We start from the raw sequence: 19,758 nt of genomic DNA on the forward strand, positions 1-19,758 counted from the left end.
TTTTGGTGGCATTAAGCTGGAGACAGTTCCCTGTCAACCAGCTTGCCACCGCCTTCAGTCCAGCCTGGAACCTGGGGGCATCATGTTCCGCGTCCCCGCTGAGGGTGACCGCCAGCTGTGTGTCGTCGGCATATGAGACCAAAGTAAGGCCCCACTGCCTGGCGACATCAGCCAGCGGTCTCACATAGAGATTAAATAGCGTGGGACTCAGCGAGGACCCCTGCGGAACCCCCGTGGCCAGAGGCTGGAAGTTGGACTTGAAGGGAGGGATGGAAACACAGAAGGAACGATTGTCTAGGATGCATCCTTAGAACAGTGTTACACAGTCTTGAAACATTGTATCAGAACTGATGTAACATTAAGCAGCGTCCCAGACTGATGTAGCAATAGAATCGCCTACCGAGACTAATGCTTTCCGTGAAATGTCTTCCAACACAAGTTTGGATGGTGCACCAGGTCTAACGCAACCTCCCTATATTATACCACTGAAGCATGCTTTAAATGGTGGGCCAGAAACGAAGCAGGCTTTGATAGGTTACCAGAACTAATACAACCTTCCTATATTATACCACTTAAGCAGGCTTTGAATGATGTGCCAGAAACAAAGCCGGCTTATATAGGTTCCCAAGACTAATGCACTTCACTATGTTATGTTATGTTAAAGCAGGCTCTGAAAGGTGTGCCGGAAACAAAGCAAGCTTAGATAGGTTATCAAGACTGATGCACCTCCCTATATTATACCACTAAGGAAGGCTTTGAATAGTGTGCCACAAACACAGCAGGCTTAGATAGGTTACCAGAACTAATGCAACCTTCCAACATTATACCACTAAGGCAGGCTCTGAAAGGTGTGCCGGAAACAAAGCAAGCTTAGATAGGTTATCAAGACTGATGCACCTCCCTATATTATACCACTAAGGAAGGCTTTAAATAGTGTGCCACAAACACAGCAGGCTTAGATAGGTTACCAGAACTAATGCAACCTTCCAACATTATACCACTAAGCAGGCTCTGATTGGTGTGCCAGAAACAAAGCAAGCTTAGATTGGTTATCAAGACTAATGCACCCCCTATATTATACCACTAAAGCAGGCTTTGAATAGTGTGCCACAAACACAGCAGGCTTAGATAGGTTACCAGAACTAATGCAACCTTCCAACATTATACCACTAAAGCAGGCTCTGAATGGTGTGCCAGAAAAAAAGCAAGCTTAGATAGGTTATCAAGGCTAATACACCTCCTTATATTATACCACTAAAGCAGGCTTTGAATAGTATGCCACAAACACAGCAGGCTTAGATAGGTTACCAGAACTAATGCAACCTTCCAACATTATACCACTAAGGCAGGCTCTGAAAGGTGTGCCGGAAACAAAGCAAGCTTAGATAGGTTATCAAGACTGATGCACCTCCCTATATTATACCACTAAGGAAGGCTTTGAATAGTGTGCCACAAACACAGCAGGCTTAGATAGGTTACCAGAACTAATGCAACCTTCCAACACTATACCACTAAAGCAGGCTCTGATTGGTGTGCCAGAAACAAAGCAAGCTTAGATTGGTTATCAAGACTAATGCACCCCCTATATTATACCACTAAAGCAGGCTTTGAATAGTGTGCCACAAACACAGCAGGCTTAGATGGGTTACCAGAACTAATGCAACCTTCCAACATTATACCACTAAAGCAGGCTCTAATTGGTGTGCCAGAATCAAAGCAAGCTTAGATAGGTTATCAAGGCTAATGCACCTCCTTATATTATACCACTAAAGCAGGCTTTGAATAGTGTGCCACAAACACAGCAGGCTTAGATAGGTTACCAGAACTAATACAACCTTCCAACATTATACCACTAAAGCAGGTTCTGAATTGTGTGCCAGAAAAAAGCAGGTAGCTTGAACTAATTCAGTTTTAGACTGTGTAACCGAACAATTCCACTCTTGGCAGTGACCAAGAACTAATGCAAGTTTCCTTTTCCAAACTAATGCTGTCCCTAGCATGTTCTGAACACATTTGCAGTCTTCAAACAGGTACCGTCTTCAATACAACCTTAACTACATTTGTTTGTTAATCAAAAAGTAGTGGTGCAACCTGCAGTGGCCTTCTGAGGAGGGCCCTGGCACTTAATTTTTTTCCAAAGCACCTGTTATAGTGATGTGATGATATAATACATCTGATGGATTATTACAGCAGTGATGTAATCTAAGTAGAGGCGTTCTAGGTATGAGTGTAAATGGGTAGTCCGGATTTAATGTCTTTCTCCTCTTGTATATTATTAATGGGATTAATCTATACAACAGAGCTTGATGCCTGATGGGAACTCTGTCCCCCTTAACATTGGTAGAATACGGAACGAAAATGAATAGGAGTGGACAAAAGAATAAGTAAGGCTGATACAGATGATGAGACAGATGAGTGCTGATTGACGAAGACAGCAACATCAAGAGGATATAAATGCAAACTGATACATTGGTATGTGGTCTTGTCTTTAACCCATAGGGAGCAACACCATATGGATCTGTATGTAACTCACATCTTTGGGATAGAGCTATATTTGAGCCTCTAAGCAAATAGCAGAAAAGGAATATAGCAGAGCTAAAATTAATGTTGATATTGGAGTGGTGTGGCTCACTGGTTAGAGGCGGCAGACCTGTAAGCAGAGAACGACCCGGGACCAGGGTTCAATTCCCGACGCGGCAGGGTCTTGGACCAGGGTCAACGGACTCGATAATTCTCGCCTCAGTGCCTACTCTAACCAGGGAACACACTCGGCAACTCTGGGCATTAAGCTTGCCTCATCTCTACAACGGCCCCCCCACAGACGCCGGGGATGCCTGGTTTCACCCTGGAGATACCCAGAAAGGGACCATCTCACAGGGAAAACCAGGACGGGTTCCCCAGAGGTCTACAGTGCCAGGACACTCGGGTAGAGTAAGAGTGCGCTTAACAAGAATCCCACATTTACATTTACATTTATAATGTTCCAAGACAATGTGAAAAATAAGTCCAAATATCTCTCAGAATACGTATGAGGTGCTAAAAGGACAAAAGGGCAAAACACTCCCATGTATTAGTGTACTTAACAGATGATGAAATGATAAGCTTTTGCAACCATAATAGCTTCATGAAATGAGCTTGTGTTTATCTCTGAATAAATGTATGATTTCATTTGTGAAACATTTACATTTTATGTTTTTATCATGTTGCATATAGATCATGTGAAATACATGATGGTAGGTTTTAGATCAGAGAATAATCCACGTTTCTTTTTACAATGTGATATGTTTGGGCTAGCAAGAATTTGTAATATGTATGTAAAATAATTATAACAGGTTAATTAAGCGAAACTGGAGTAATGATGGACTATATAGATAGGTTTATTATTTTGGGAGACATGTATGATCTGTGTGATGCTTTTATGGATGTATTTTATGCCTCCAAATAAAGACTCTTATGACTATGACTGAGACTGCTCCCTGTACACAGAGACTGGACTCACACTAGGACTGCTCCCAGACGACGAGACTGCTCTAACACTGACTTCTATCGCCTCATTAGGATTGCTGCAGCACTAAGACTGATACATTCTGACAGACTGCTCTAACATTCAGACTTCTGATTGGTCACTGATACTGCTCTGGCACCCAGCGGACCTCCCTGCTGACTTAGACCGCAGCTAAAGGCTCCCCCGACTCGCTGAGACTGCTCGAGCACTAAGACAGTTCCCTGTGCGCAGAGGATTCTCGAATACTACGAGCTCTGTCGAATACTACGAGCTGTTCTTACATTAAGACTACCCCCAGCCGACTGAGACTGCCCTCACACCAAACCCCTCGGTGCTGACCGAGACTGCCCTCACACCAAACCCCTCGGTGCTGACCGAGACTGCCCTCACACCAAACCCCTCGGTGCTGACCGAGACTGCTCTCACACCAAACCCCTCGGTGCTGACCGAGACTGCTCTCACACCAAAACCCCTCGGTGCTGACCGAGACTGCCCTCACACCAAACCCCTCGGTGCTGACCGAGACTGCCCTCACACCAAACCCCTCGGTGCTGACCGAGACTGCTCTCACACCAAACCCCTCGGTGCTGACCGAGACTGCTCTCACACCAAAACCCCTCGGTGCTGACCGAGACTGCCCTCACACCAAACCCCTCGGTGCTGACCGAGACTGCCCTCACACCAAACCCTTCGGTGCTGACCGAGACTGCCCTCACACCAAACCCCTCGGTGCTGACCGAGACTGCCCTCACACCAAACCCCTCGGTGCTGACCGAGACTGCTCTCACACCAAACCCCTCGGTGCTGACCGAGACTGCTCTCACACCAAAACCCCTCGGTGCTGACCGAGACTGCCCTCACACCAAACCCCTCGGTGCTGACCGAGACTGCCCTCACACCAAACCCCTCGGTGCTGACCGAGACTGCCCTCACACCAAACCCCTCGGTGCTGACCGAGACTGCCCTCACACCAAACCCCTCGGTGCTGACCGAGACTGCTCTCACACCAAAACCCCTCGGTGCTGACCGAGACTGCCCTCACACCAAACCCCTCGGTGCTGACCGAGACTGCCCTCACACCAAACCCCTCGGTGCTGACCGAGACTGCCCTCACACCAAACCCCTCGGTGCTGACCGAGACTGCTCTCACACCAAACCCCTCGGTGCTGACCGAGACTGCTCTCACACCAAAACCCCTCGGTGCTGACCGAGACTGCCCTCACACCAAACCCCTCGGTGCTGACCGAGACTGCCCTCACACCAAACCCCTCGGTGCTGACCGAGACTGCTCTCACACCAAACCCCTCGGTGCTGACCGAGACTGCTCTCACACCAAAACCCCTCGGTGCTGACCGAGACTGCCCTCACACCAAACCCCTCGGTGCTGACCGAGACTGCCCTCACACCAAACCCCTAGGTGCTGACCGAGACTGCTCTCACACCAAACCCCTCGATGCTGACCGAGACTGCTCTCACACCAAAACCCCTAGGTGCTGACTGAGACTGCTCTCACACCAGAGCCCTTGGTGCTGAATGAGACTGCTCTCACACCAAACCCCTAAATGCTGACCGAGAATGTTCTCACACCAGAGCCCTCGGTGCTGACCGAGACTGCTCTCACACCAAACCCCTCTGTGCTGACCGAGACTGCTCTCACACCAAACCCCTCTGTGCTGACCGAGACTGCTCTCACACCAAACCCCTCGGTGCTGACCGAGACTGCTCTCACACCAAACCCCTCGGTGCTGACCGAGACTGCTCTCACACCAAAACCCCTAGGTGCTGACTGAGACTGCTCTCACACCAGAGCCCTCGGTGCTGAACGAGACTGCTCTCACACCAAACCCCTAAATGCTGACCGAGAATGTTCTCAAACCAGAGCCCTCGGTGCTGACCGAGACTGCTCTCACACCAAACCCCTCGGTGCTGACCGAGACTGCCCTCACACAAGGACTTCTCCCTTGTGACCATAACTGCTCCAGCACTGACTAGGGCTGTTCCCTACTTACCGAGACTGCTCTCACACCAAACCCCTAAATGCTGACCGAGAATGTTCTCACACCAGAGCCCTCGGTGCTGACCGAGACTGCTCTCACACCAAACCCCTCGGTGCTGACCGAGACTGCCCTCACACAAGGACTTCTCCCTTGTGACCATAACTGCTCCAGCACTGACTAGGGCTGTTCCCTACTTACCGAGACTGCTCTCACACCAAACCCCTAAATGCTGACCGAGAATGTTCTCACACCAATCCCCTAAATGCTGACCGAGAATGTTCTCACACCAGAGCCCTCGGTGCTGACCGAGACTGCTCTCACACCAAACCCCTCGGTGCTGACCGAGACTGCTCTCACACCAAAACCCCTCGGTGCTGACCGAGACTGCCCTCCCACAAGGACTTCTCCCTTGTGACCATGACTGCTCCAGCACTGACTAGGGCTGTTCCCTACTTACCGAGCCTGCTCTCACACCAAACCCCTAAATGCTGACCGAGAATGTTCTCACACCAGAGCCCTCGGTGCTGACCGAGACTGCCCTCACACCAAACCCCTCGGTGCTGACTGAGACTGCTCTCACACCAAACCCCTCGGTGCTGACCGAGACTGCTCTCACACCAAAACCCCTCGGTGCTGACCGAGACTGCTCTCACACCAAAACCCCTAGGTGCTGACTGAGACTGCTCTCACACCAGAGCCCTCGGTGCTGAACGAGACTGCTCTCACACCAAAACCCTCAAAGCTGACCGTGACTGCCCTCACACAAGGACTTCTCCCTTGTGACCATGACTGCTCCAGCACTGACTAGGGCTGTTCCCTACTTCCCAAGACTGCTCTAACACTAGCTAAGGTAAGACCCCTCTGCACGGACCACCATCTGTGGTTGACACTGTCAATGTTTGGCATTGTTTTTCATCATTTGCACCAACAGAGCTTTTGCTTTTCTGATAAGTCCACAAGGACGAAACGCCGGTTTCCAAGGCTGTAAAACATTGGTTCCACTTCACAACTCAAGCAAAGCCAAATACACTAGGAGAATGGACTGCCTTCTGCTGCATTGACCAGGATTCAGTGTCGGTGAGGACAGTAACAGGTCTATGTACACTGTGCATCTGTACCTTCAGACAGGTGGAACCAACAGTTGGATTCACAATCTTGTTAACTATGCAGTGGTTGCTTGACAAAGAAGGGGGCTGTACGGTTACTCACATATAATCATCATTGCGGTTGTCGTTGAAGGTTCCACACAACCCCTTAGTATCCTCCTTCCTGGCTGTGTCCATGATGACGTACACACGGTGGCCTTTGAAGTCGTAATGCAGGGCAAAGCCCAAAGTGCTCACAACCTCCATGAATACAGAGGAGCTTTTCCTAATGGTGATGAATTCTACAAAGAGAGAGAGCCCGTATTAAAACACAACTCAGCAGCAGGAGGACAGTAGTTCAAGCACAGGGAATGGGTGTAAACCTCTGCAGTAAGAAGCATACAAATGACATATCTGTCCAGCAGCCTGAGGTGTATTTTCCAAGATCAAGCATGATGACTGAAGCGATCATTCGCGGACCCTAGATTAGACTTCATTTTTGGGAAACAACATCTACTCTACCCCTTAATCTACAATGAACATCAAGCAGGTTCTGCCTTTGTATCTACCGTACTGGCGTGGGAGGCTGCGGGGATGCAGTCGGTTTGCTCCATAAGGAAAACAAACTATAATCTATCTAGAAAGCAGGATATTATACCATATTAGGGGTGGGCATCTTAGTTTTAATGTTTTTGCCTTTTTCATGTGTTCCTTCAGAGATAGCTGAACAACCTGAATCTTGCAAGCTAAAATACACATTTGCCTTTGACATCGCTAGACAAATGCACTTGAGAGGGGCATTTCCATGGTTCCTTCCTGTAATTACAGCCTCCTCCAAATTTGTACTGTTGTAAAAAAAACTAACTGTAGCATAAAACAGCATTAACCCCTTGCGTGCTGATGACGACCCCCGTCCGTCATGCAGCACGGTGGGCGTGTGCTTTTGACGGCTGGGGGCCGTCATGAACCCGCCCACTTCGAAAAACGCCGCACAGGCGCAGAATCACGGCCGCACGCAAGGGGTTAAAGGAATTAGAAAGAAACGCTTTTTAGCGATTACTATGCGCACTGGGTTGTACGTTGTTGTGCAAATGAAAGGGGGATGTATGGTCTGGTGACTCAGTGTTTTCAAATCTTTACGTTCCGGCTTAATTACATAGCAGATAAAATACCATAACATAAGTTCCAAGAGAGGACAGCGCGTTGAGGCAGATGTAGAGTTCCTTTATAAGGTCATGGAACGAAGAGGTAACTTCCAATACCTTTACAATGTGACAGAGTACTCTGCCTGCCATACCGTTGGATCATGAGTATTCCGGCAATGGAGCCCACATCGGCTCAGCAGGTAGAATACGTCCTCCCCCTGCTCACGTAACAGGAGCATTGTGAAGCAGAGCATTACAGTGTCTGTCCCTGTCAGGAAAAATCTGGTTGTGCTCGACAGGAAAAAATCAATAATGACCTGAACATCCTGTGAGAAATCACCCAGGAGGTGTGGGTCATTATTTTTTTGTTAACCATAAGCAAGCTCCCACTTTGGAAGTTTGTTTTTGAAAAACAAAAACCTTTTGAGATCTTTGACAGTCAGCTGACCGTACCATCTGTCAAACTTGTAATACATTGACAGGAACTGCCATGACAGTGTTTCCTATCAAGATAGAGAGATGTCCGTGGGACTTACAAACATCTTGTGGATAGGATGTCCATCAGGGCAATGGAGTATAGTACTCAGTCGCCCTGACAGGCATTAATCCGTCCTCCAAACTCTAAATCAGGTCCTGGTATTTAAGGGAAAGAAATATACAAAAGAGAGCTGAAAATCTAGTCAAGGCTTTATTTATGTAACAGGCTTTGGTAATCTGCTCCTGTTCTTGCCTTTAAGAGTTGTCTGATTCTGATGAATAGGAGGTATTCTGTTATCAGTACCCAAAGGTAGCAAAATATTACACTAGCGAAGTGATTATTTTACTGTAGTTGAGCAGTGAGGTCACATTTCGACTTTTATAAGATAATTAAACATTGCTTTTAGGTACAAGTTTTGACAACAGGCCTATCAAATTGACCAATTTTAACAATATAAACCTATTGCTAAAATGTTAATCGAATAATAGAACGGGCTTTAAGTTCACCTTTTCCAACCATTAACTTTCTTCGACAAGCCCCTTTTGGCCATTGTCTTTAGACTTTGCCAATCACATCTTCGCTCAACCCAGTGGATTATTCATCTCTCACCTAAAGCTACTGACTGGTGGGTGTATCCCTTTACCTCCACTTGAGTGCTTATACTGAACTGCATTGATGATTACTTTACACCCATAGGCCTTACTGTCCACTCCCGTTTGCTTCCTCTTGTGTGTCTCACTCAAATGTGCTAAAACTACACACATTACTGCACTGACCCCAGACTTGTTGGCTCTATCAATGCATGTTTAAATATTTATATTGCACCAGTAGGTTCTATTAGCTTGCTTTTAATTACGTTGATGAATTGACTCCCATGCTGCTGGTTGAAAATGGAATTACACTCACGATTTTCCACTCTTTTGAGGGCATGCAGTGTAGATGGCAGGGTGAAAGAGAGTTGCGTTCTCTGTACTCTGAATAGTTCTTTGTGGTTCCATAGCTTACCGTTGGTGTGGATTGGAAGATCGATGACCCCGTTATCCGTCAATACGCTGCCATCAGCCAGGAGCTTCACTTTCATTTGAGGGGTAATGTGGACTTCTACTGCTTGAATGCAGATTGCTTTTTCATTCTGGATCAAGAAGAGCAAATTATTTAGGACCTGGGCTGATTGCCAGTGGAAAACATGTACCTGAAGCTTATCCATTCAGATCAGAGTGCTCCCCTGCTCTTATGAACCTATACGTTGTTTGTCTGTGGATCCATCTTTAACTGGTCGTAGAGTTCTGCTGCATTGTGTATGGACTGAAGAGGTTTACCTCTTTTTAAACGGTGACAGCCGTCAGAATGCCAACATATATAGTCATGTGAAGCAATGAGAAACTCCATAGTCCCACCAAACACTATTCTAAATGTCTGCCTTATTTTCTCTACCTCCACGCCTTCCTTCTTTTCTCTTTGGATATTATTATATCCTTCAATTTTCCTTTTCAAGTCCTTGTTTCAACCATTAGTTTACCCTCCTCTGGTTCATCCCTGCTTCTCTTTCCCATCCTTCCCTTTTTTGCACATGGGTACCAACCTCCTCGCATTGCGTGTTGTGCAGGAATATGGCAAAGTTGCTAGTCTTGACCAGCATGTAGCTGCAGGATCCCGGACTGTCGAACAGGCTTCCATCAAAGGTGCGGATCATCTGGTAGCCGCTCACCGAGCAGATGCCTAGTGTTGGAAGACAAAAGTGTCAGAAAACTACCAGGAAGGCTCAAGGACAGAGGAATGAAGGTATGAGAGAGAGAGCCTGAGGGATGAGTACAGGAGAGAGGGGTGGTGAGGGAGAAGCAATGGTTGCAATTCTTTCGCGCTATGCTTGCATCTAGTTGTAAAAGAAAATACATAAAAAACAGTGCTATGGAAAACCATCTTAAACCAAAACACACGCTTTCAGATCACAGGCAGGGCCAAGGTCAGGAAGAGGTGGGATAGTAAATTGGCAGGGGAGGATAAACAGGCAATCCTTGTAATCCCTCCATGGTTAAATATATGCTTGGGTTAATCATCAGACATGCTGGCCTTGTAGACGTTCTCCAACCAGTCACTCACCTCTAGTCAAAGATCATGCCCTGTTCGCCTGCCACAAATATTGTGCTATCCTATCTGGCTGACCTGTCTTATAGCAAACACAAAATTATGGACGGAGTGCTGACACTTTTCAACCACTCACGCCCAGCCAAGAGATCTGGGTTTAATCTATTGTTCTTTTGCTCACGATGCCAAACCAGTTTGGACCCAGCCAGCCCTGGCTTTTAGACAAATTCTGGAAAGCCTTCCTGTAGCCAGATACATTAACTTGATCACAAAGTAATTTATAGCGTTTTCTTTATGACTTTCCAGTGTTGGCATCATCCAAAATCTACATCATGTCCTGAACTGCTGTAAAAGCCACAACAAATGCCAAAACAAGTGCATCACATGTACCCATTGACAGTGACATGCAGACAAAAGTATGTCACAAAACTGTCTGAGGACTGCGCCATACCAAATCATGAGGGCATGGCCAGTCCAACGCAATCCTATCGCATTATTCCTTGAGTCGTAACAAAACACTCAACAATCTTGCATTACATCATGCCCTCACTAGAGAATGGCTCTTCCAGGCAGTTTTTCATGGCGACCCTTCATTGTAGAACAACAAAGCCACGGAGCAGCACTCACCTGGGCATTGGAAGTCTCTCACACAGCTTACTGCCCCACTCTTGCAGGTGCTGGAAATGAGAGGGGACACAAGAAAGCCCATCAGCTGCATATAACACAGATCCCTCGAGAGGTTAGGAAGCAGCGAAAAGAAGAGCCCGCAAGCTCAATGTGAACATGATAGCTACACACCCTTCCATTCCCAGCCTTTTCCTCACGCCCCATCACCTAAATGGGTGGGGGAGAGTAAGTAGAGAAGAAGCTCTCTCTGAAAAAGGTCAAGTACCAAGCTGTAGGTTTGTGAATAGATGATGGATTCATGGGAGACAGAAACATGTTCAGTACAAATAGTCCACAAAAATAAACTCCTCTTTTAAGATTAAAATGGAGGGCGGAGGGGGAGTGGAACAAGCAGAGAAAGTAAGAGCGGACAAAGGAGACAATATGGATAATGGGGCAGAAGAAGAGGTCAGCGATGGGCCACACATATCGGACCCTACAAAGAGAAATGCAAAGGGGGCAGTTACGAAAACCCCTTTCCCGTAGGTTGCGGTCTGTGAAGGTTCAGTCTCTGGAGGAGAGATGTGGTCAATGGAAGATCGAGCCAAAAGGAAAGATGGAAAGAAGAACTCCCAGCGAGACATTTTATTTGAAAGAAATGAACATAGCTAGAAAAAGGTGGACAAATAAAATCAAAGATGAGTTGAGGAGAAAGTTAGTTTTTGAAAGACTATCTGTAATGGAACAATCCCATTACAAGTCCACATAGTCATAATAAACCTAAAGCAAGTTTTCAAAAATCATCCAAAGGACCCTGGTCTTAAGGGCGTCCGACATACTATGTGTTTCGACATTAAAATCTGCTTCTTTATAGCAGTGTAACCATAGCATGTGGAGACCTCACTTTCATAGAGATGGAGATTAAGGGATGCAGGGGTCTCTGGAAGAAGTTACTGTAATGAATTCAAATGACATATGGAAGTGATAGATCTGCATAACCATGAAATGTACCTACCGAGAATCCACTTACCACTCTAGACATCTCAACTTGGTAGACTCTCCGTCTTCCATGGAAGCGTGGTTGAATAAGCAGCCATCTTCATTTTCAGGTGTGTTTTCACCTAAAGGAGAGCAAAGTGGTAACAATTCCTAAAATGCTGAACACAGTTGATTTCCTGTCTGCAAAATCCACCGCCTGCACCGCAATTTTGCCCATTGTTCTACCTTGTAGTCATTTCTGTCGACTTAAACTGCTCTCTCCCCTGCATCTGTGCTCAGGCTGCCTCAACACACTGCCTAACTGTATGACACTGCATGTTTTTCTACACTCTAGTCTCTACCTTTATACAGACAATCCTAGGTTGCCAAGAAAATAATATAGTGCAGACACTGTTGGGGGCACAGAGAGACACACTAGGTTAATCATCAACATAGTTGACACAGGGACTTCTTAAGGAGGCTCAAAGTTCCATAAGAGCAGGAAATGTGGATAGGTCTGTTACTTTTTGCAGGCACCTCATCCCTGAAGTTACACCGGCCAGTGCCTCCCTCTCCAGAGTCCCAGCAGCACAGTCTTCCGGCTCCCTTGATAACACTGGAGTTTTATTCACCACAAACATTTCTGATCTCCGCAGATCACTGGAAGGGCTTGGATGTAGGGCTTGCAGATGGCCTCGGAGCAGCAGTGCAGGTGATGTATTTGAGCTCGGCAGCACAGGCATTGGGTGCATGCTGGAGACCTGCTTGCTGTCATGGACGTCATGGCGATGGCTGCAAGGGGTTGGCAAGGTTAGGTGATGTGCACGTGAAAGACGGCGTGAGGTACCCAGGCAGACACCGCCCTCCGCTGGGAGAGCTGCGGGACTCTTTAGCTCTGGTTGCAATGATAAGGGTGCCATAGTACACGGTGCTGATCTGGTACAATGTAGGGGCACTGGAAAATCAGGTCTCTCTGTCTCAGCTCTCCCTCTGAGAGTGCTGAAGCATAGATGCAAGCTGCAAGGGATGACTCCAGGTGCAGCAAACATGCTGCTGGACCCATGCTTGTGATTTACGCAGGAGGATGCCAGGGACCTCACTCTGGGTGAGCCACTTCTGGGTGCACAGGATGGTAAGGACCATGGCAGGTAGAGGCAGCCTGTTGGTGGACTTACTCCAGGTGAGCCGCTGCCTCCTGAATTCTTGGTGTGGTAGAAAGCACGCACCCGGCTGCACCACCACCGACTGACAATGACTGACAACTAAGACTCAGACTCCAGGTCCTGGAGCCAGTCTGCAACTGACATGCATGCGTAGTAAGCAGTGCAGTGACCAGCACACTTTCTTCTTACTCTGCCAACGTTTCTCTGAGCACATGTCATTCACAGGGGTGGAACGTCTGCAAGTTGCTGGCTTCTTTGGCCTGTTTCCTCATTCTCATGTTTGTGGGCCCCTTGATGTTAGCTATACTTCCTATGAGATCTCTTACCTTCATCTGAGTCGGATTCGTCTTCATGTGAGCCAGGCTTTTTGTGTTCTTTGATGTGTTCTTCTGACTCGTCTTCGTGTGAGCCCGGCTTTTTGTGTTCTTTGACGTGTTCTTCTGACTCGTCTTCATGTGAGCCAGGCTTCTTGTGTTCTTTGATGTGTTCTTCTGACTCGTCTTCATGTGAGCCAGGCTTCTTGTGTTCTTTGACGTGTTCTTCTGACTCGTCTTCATGTGAGCCAGGCTTCTTGTGTTCTTTGCTGTGTTCTTTTGACTCGTCTTCATGTGAGCCAGGCTTCTTGTGTTCTTTGACGTGTTCTTCTGACTCGTCTTCATGTGAGCCTGGCTTTTTGTGTTCTTTGACGTGTTCTTCTGACTCGTCTTCATGTGAGCCAGGCTTCTTGTGTTCTTTGACGTGTTCTTCTGACTCTTCTTCATGTGAGCCAGGCTTTTTGTGTTCTTTGCTATGTTCTTCTGACTCTTCTTCATGTGAGCCAGGCTTCTTGTGTTCTTTGCTGTGTTTTTCTGATTCTTCATGTGAGTCAGACTTTTTGTGTTCGTTGTCGTGCTCTTTTGACTCATCTTCATGTGAGCCAGGCTTTTTGTGTTCTTTGCCATGTTCTTTTGAATTGTCTTCATGTGAGCCAGGCTTTTTGTTTTCTTTGCCGTGTTCTTCTGATTTATCTTCATGTGAGCCAGGCATTTTGTGTTCTTTGCCTTGTTCTTCTGACTCATCTTCATGTGAGCCAGGCTTCTTGTGTTCTTTGCTGTGTTCTTCTGATTCTTCTTCATGTGAGCCAGACTTTTTGTGTTCTTTGCCGTGTTCTTTTGACTCGTCTTCATGTGAGCCAGTCTTCTTGTTTGCTTTGCCGTGTTCTCCTGACTCATCTTCATGTGAACCAAGCTTTTTGTGTTCTTTGCCGTGTTCTTCTGATTCATCTTCATGTGAACCAGGCTTCTTGTGTTCTATGCTGTGTTTCTTTGATTCATCATAATGTGAGCCAGGCTTCTTGTCTCCTTTGCTGTCTTCTTCTGAATCCTCTTTTGAGCCATCCTTCCTAGGTAATTTGTCTTTTTCATCTGATCCATCGTTATGCGAGTTCAGATTTATGTGTGACATGTCAAGTATCTTCTTGCCACTGCTCTGGCCATGCTTCTCTATTTTTATCTCAACGTTCATATTCCGCTGTGCTGCCGCTTTCACCAACTCTGGAAGACAAAAAGCAGTAAGATGCTATTCCACCTGCCAAACTTAAGCTCTCTGTATTATTGTAGAATGCTGCAGGTAGTTATGTGACGTGAAATGATGAGGCCTGCGTGCAGCATGTAGCCATCAACTATAGATTCCTCACTTTTGCTGTGCAACTGCTCAGAGATACCAATATTAGGAAATAGGTAAAACTGCGTCACAGATAAAACAGGCCCATGAATGGTGGTGACCACCCAATACTCTGGGGTAGTAGTGTCCCGCTGTAATCCCTCTGCAGAGGTGCTGGGATGGAATGGTAGTGGAAGGATGTAGTGTGGGCAAGGAATGGGTGTCGATGGTGCAAGACTGAGCAACAATGGCCATACAAGCCCAATAAGCCACGTTCTCACCTTCTTGGATCCGCTTTTCCTCATTTTCGTTGGAATCAGCTACATGACTCTGTACCATTTCTATCTTCTTTACAGTCTTTATGACTTGATTTGTGCCAGTGATGACTTTGCTGCTTTTACTCTTAACATTAACCACCCCTTTGCCTTTACCTGTAAAATAAAGTTGGTTGGTGAATCCCTGGGGTAAAATCAGGGTAGTAGTTTGGTTTGTTGGAGATGAAAGGCAAACTGGGAAATGCAGGAGGCAGAATTACTTGGAGCCGGGAGGTGTATGTAAGGTGTGAACTGTTGATGAGTGAGAGGGGGCAAGTGAGTGCAGGAAGGAGATACACAAAGCTTGATCCATTAAACGAGATAGAAGTAAACTGGGCAGAGAGGAGGACAGCGAGCCCTGACAAAGCAAATAGATTTCTTCGCTCCACCTTTTCGTGGACCTGCCTTCCCAGATGATTTGACCTGTTCTCCTGGTCCATCTTCATGTGGGCCAACCTTCCCATGTGATTAGTCATGTTCTCTCGACTAATCTTCATGAAAGCCATTCTTTCCATGTGCATTGTCATGTTCTGTTGGTCCATCTTCATGAGATTCAACACTTAAATGTGGGTTTTCATGTTCCCCTATTTTTTTTTTTCATTTGGGTAACATATCATGAGTAATTTGTCATATTGCACAGATCTATCTTCAAGTGAGCCATCTTTCTGGTGTGTTTTGTCATGTGCATCTGGTCTATATTCAAGGCAGCTAGTTTTCCCATCAGATTTTATTATCTTCTTTTTATCCATCTTCTTGTACAGGAATTTATATAGCGCAAATCACCAAGCGGTTTCTAAGCGCTTGCTTAGGGAACCCGTCCTGGTATTCCCCTGTGAGATAACCCCGGCAGGGTATCCGCAAGGTGAAAGCCAGGCATCCCACCGCGAGGGGCCGTTGTGGAGATTAAGCAAGCTATTGCCCAGAGTCGCAGAGTGTGAACCCGTGAATCGAGTAGGCACCGGAGCGAGAATTGTCGAGTCCATGGACATTTTAGGACTCAAGACCCCGCCGAGCCGGGAATTGAACCCTGGTCCCGGGCTGACCTCTGCTTCCAGGTCTGCCTCCTCTAACCAGTGAGCCACACTTCTTATAAGCCACACGGATTTCTGTACGGTTTGTCATCTTCATGTGAGCCACACCTCCTGTGTGATTTGACATCTACTTTTCATCCATCTTCATGTGAGTCACACTTGTTGTGTGATTTGTCATCTTTTCATCCACCTTCATATGAGTCACAGTTCCTATGTGGTTTGCCATCTTCTTTTCATTCACCTTCACGTGCGTCACAGTTCCTGTGTAATTTGCCATCTTATTTTCATCCATCTTAACGAGTCTCACTTCCTGTGTGATTTGCCATCTTATTTTCATTCATCTTAACATGAGTCTCACTTCCCGTGTGATTAGTCATCTACTTTTCATCCATTTTCACTTGAGTCCCGCTTACCGTGTGGTTAGCCATCTTCTTTTCATCCATTTTTACGTGAGTCACACTTACTGTGTGGGTGCCATCTTCTTTTCATGCATTTTTACGTGAGTCACACTTACTGTGTGGGTGCCATCTTCTTTTCATGTATTTTTACGTGTCACACTTACTGTGTGGGTGCCATCTTCTTTTCATCCGTTTTTACGTGAGTCACACTTACTGTGTGGGTGCCATCTTCTTTTCATCCATCTTCGTGGGAGCCACACTTCTTCCTTTCATTCACCTTCTTGGGAGTCAGACGTCGGGTCTGATTTTTCATCCTGTTTTCATCATTCTCAAAAGAGTCAGACTGGCCATGTGGTAGGTCATGGTTCCTTGATATACCTACCTACGAGGCAGACTTTCCATGAGATTTGTCAAGTTTCTGTGATCTATCTTCTTGCAACTCAGACGTCCAGTGCGATTTGCCATGTACCTCTTATGCATTGTTGTGGTTGTGCAAGTCCATCTTTAACACTGGTGGGTGTCGTGTGCATTAAAACAAACCTAGAAGAGGAAAAACACGAGACAGCAGGAAATGCTGGAGAGGGAAGAGAACTGAGGAGGATAGAAGGGAGAGCAGGACCTCGTGGTGAAAGAGACCAAAGCAGGGAATGTATGGACAGCAGAACATCATGAGATGAGAAGAGCATATGTGAAAGCAGCAATAGTGGGATCTTCAGAGTGGGAGGGAGGAGCAGGGATGGGAATATCGGAGCATCAAGAATCAAGACAGTGGAGTACTGCTGAGGAAAGGAGAAGTGAACAGCGCTGGAACCTAAGAAAATCAAGTACATTTAAGGGGTAGGGAGGGAAGATCAGGTCTCACCATTTTGTATGTTGTCTATGAATTCCTCTTCGAGGTCTGGTGACAAGGCGCGCTTCTTCCGATGAAAGCTGCTTTCGATGACTCCTGGCTCATCTAGATAATTAATTTTTAGGGCATCTTCGCTGAGGGACCTTCTCCTTTTACCTTGGATGCAGAGAAGATAACTTAAACCGCAGCTAAAATTTCAACTGTCAAACCTCCTCTGCCCACTTCTCATTGCACTACACTCATCTCACTAGGGCCACGTATTCACTTGAAAGACCGGCGATCAAATATCAGAAAACAGCAGTTATGGAAGATAGAGGAGCAGGCAGAGCACTACAGCACACAGAGGAAGAGGAAACGCCTCTCAGGATTTCTTTTGTGCAAGAAGATGCTTCTTCCTGCACAAAAACAATCCTGCTGACAGAAAAAGGCACCCTTGCACATGGTGCAAGGGTGCCTGTATTGGCGCTAGGATGCCGAAACTGCGCCAGTGCTGGAGGAAAAGAGAGGAATGCAACGTATTATTCAAATAGGGTGCATTCCTGCCCTTTTACTTTGATGTAGGGCTACCCCATGTGAAATCCCAATAAATGAGGTCCCAAGTTTAAAGAGTTGCTATTCGCCATTTTTACTACAGTAGCTTTAGGGCCTATTTCATAGGGATTTGACGTAGGGCATTGCAGCAAGTCACCTTGCTGTGCTGACCTATGCCAAAGTGAAAGGGCAGGAATGCACTTTATTTATATAATATGGTGCATTCCTGTCCTTTCCCCCAGCATTGGAGTCGTTTCTGCACCCTAGTGCCAAAGCAGGCACCCTTGCACTTTGGTGCAAGGGTGCCGGTGTTGTTGGAAGGTTTGCTTTTGTGCAGGTAGGGGCATCTTCCTGCACAAAAGCAATCCTGGGAGGTGCTTTCCCTCTGTCTATGTGTGCTGCTGAATACAGCACACATGGAAAGAGGAATAAACAAGGAGAAATACAATTATTTCTCCTTGTTGTGCCTGACCCTGCGAGGCTAAACGTTTTGGAGCTTCCCCAGGATTACATGGTCTTGTAAAAATCTGGGGAAGCGTCAAAATCCATGGGTGTTGTGTGGGAACATCCACGGCAATGCCCATGGAACGCCTCCCGATCACAGAGTAAAGTAACTCAGCGATTTGTGCTGCTTTGCCTTACTCCATATCTATGAGGCCATTCAAAGCTGCACAAAGTGGCTTTGCGTGACCTCATAGATAAGATTTTGTAGTTTGCACTGTCAGAGCACCACAAAAAGTGAAGCTCTGGCAGGCGAAGGGGCTCATAAATATGCCTCTTGTTTGATACCCTGTTACTCAAGGAAAAATGGTACAGGGCATGCAAAGCAAAGGTAAAAACTAGAGTGCTTTATACAGGACACTTACACTATTGCCATGCACCATGCCACAGTTTTGTGGTGGTTTATGTTAATGATGTATCACGGGATTCCTAGAGAGAGGAGGTGGGGGACTGCGAGCTGGATGAGAGGTCCAGTGCCCATGCTCCATAGTTTATGTCACAAACAAAAATTAGGGCTACTGTTCCAAAAAAGAAAGAGGAGGTATCAACAGGTTGTGCAGGACTCAGGCATATGCATGGTAGCAATCAGAAGGACTGTTTCAAGTTGCCCTCACACATCCCACAGGGATGTCATGCTTTATCATAGGGATATTGCTCCTTGCAGGGCCGGTGCAGCAATGCCCCACGGGTCCCCCGAGGGGTCACTTTGGCAGAGATCTCGTATTGGTATGCCGTATGATGAATGCAAGGTAGAGTCTAGGTGGGGTGGTATCTCATGTGTGATGATGTGGATTAAAATTGGTCAGGGAGTCCACCAACTACTTTTAATGATTGGACTGCACTGTCAGACTAAAAACCTTTTTAGGTAAATGCTACCAATGGAGTCATAAAGTACCCTGGTAGTCGGATGTGAGTTCCCTCTTTAGGTTCCAACTCCAGTCAGTCAACATGTCTTGTGCCACTAGTTGTCAGGAGGATCTGTGAGTGAATCTTCCTACCCCACAAATGTGTCAAACGTGGTGCCCTGTGAGTGGTCCCCATTTTTTTGATGTTGGCTTTCAAACCTCCAATTGGAGATAAAAGTACTCCCTATGGTATGGCAGAGGTGCCATGCTCAGTCGAGCTAAAGGTTTCTGAGTGTGATCTAGTTGTCGCACCTACCGTCGTCATTTGCTTCCCACGATTTATGTTAATGGACAAAACACTGAGTAGCAACACTTCTTATTCTAGCTGTGGCTATTGATAAACCTCAGGTATAAAGTAACTTTTTAAGTAGGGTTGTTTGGATGGATAGACAAGATGCTGGTCACCCTGATGCGAAGGAAGGGCCAGGCAGAACTGAGATGCAAGGTGCTCTTGGCATAAAGATGCTTCTGTCTAGGCCAGTTCCAGCTTATAGAGGGACTAGTCTGTTGAAACAGTGTGACTTCTCCAAAATTTGACCTCCTCT

The 19,758-nt window shown here is 46.6% G+C and overlaps 1 protein-coding gene across 1 annotated transcript in view; it reads right to left on the reverse strand.

Annotated features, from left to right (window-relative positions):
• The window catches only part of LOC144769584 (uncharacterized), a 334,720-nt gene that overhangs the window by 296,045 nt on the left and 18,917 nt on the right, over positions 1-19,758 (reverse strand). The window contains exons 4-11 of the mRNA XM_078653744.1: positions 17,289-17,432; positions 14,965-15,114; positions 13,369-14,574; positions 11,932-12,022; positions 10,923-10,972; positions 9,793-9,929; positions 9,216-9,342; positions 6,712-6,889 (exon numbers count right to left, since the gene is read on the reverse strand). Coding sequence (XP_078509870.1) covers positions 6,712-6,889; positions 9,216-9,342; positions 9,793-9,929; positions 10,923-10,972; positions 11,932-12,022; positions 13,369-14,574; positions 14,965-15,114; positions 17,289-17,432 — 2,083 coding nt within the window. The remainder of the gene's footprint in view (positions 1-6,711; positions 6,890-9,215; positions 9,343-9,792; positions 9,930-10,922; positions 10,973-11,931; positions 12,023-13,368; positions 14,575-14,964; positions 15,115-17,288; positions 17,433-19,758) is intronic.

This window comes from Lissotriton helveticus, chromosome 7 (genome assembly GCF_964261635.1).
Source record: "Lissotriton helveticus chromosome 7, aLisHel1.1, whole genome shotgun sequence".
In the NCBI taxonomy this organism is placed as follows: Eukaryota; Metazoa; Chordata; class Amphibia; order Caudata; family Salamandridae; genus Lissotriton; species Lissotriton helveticus.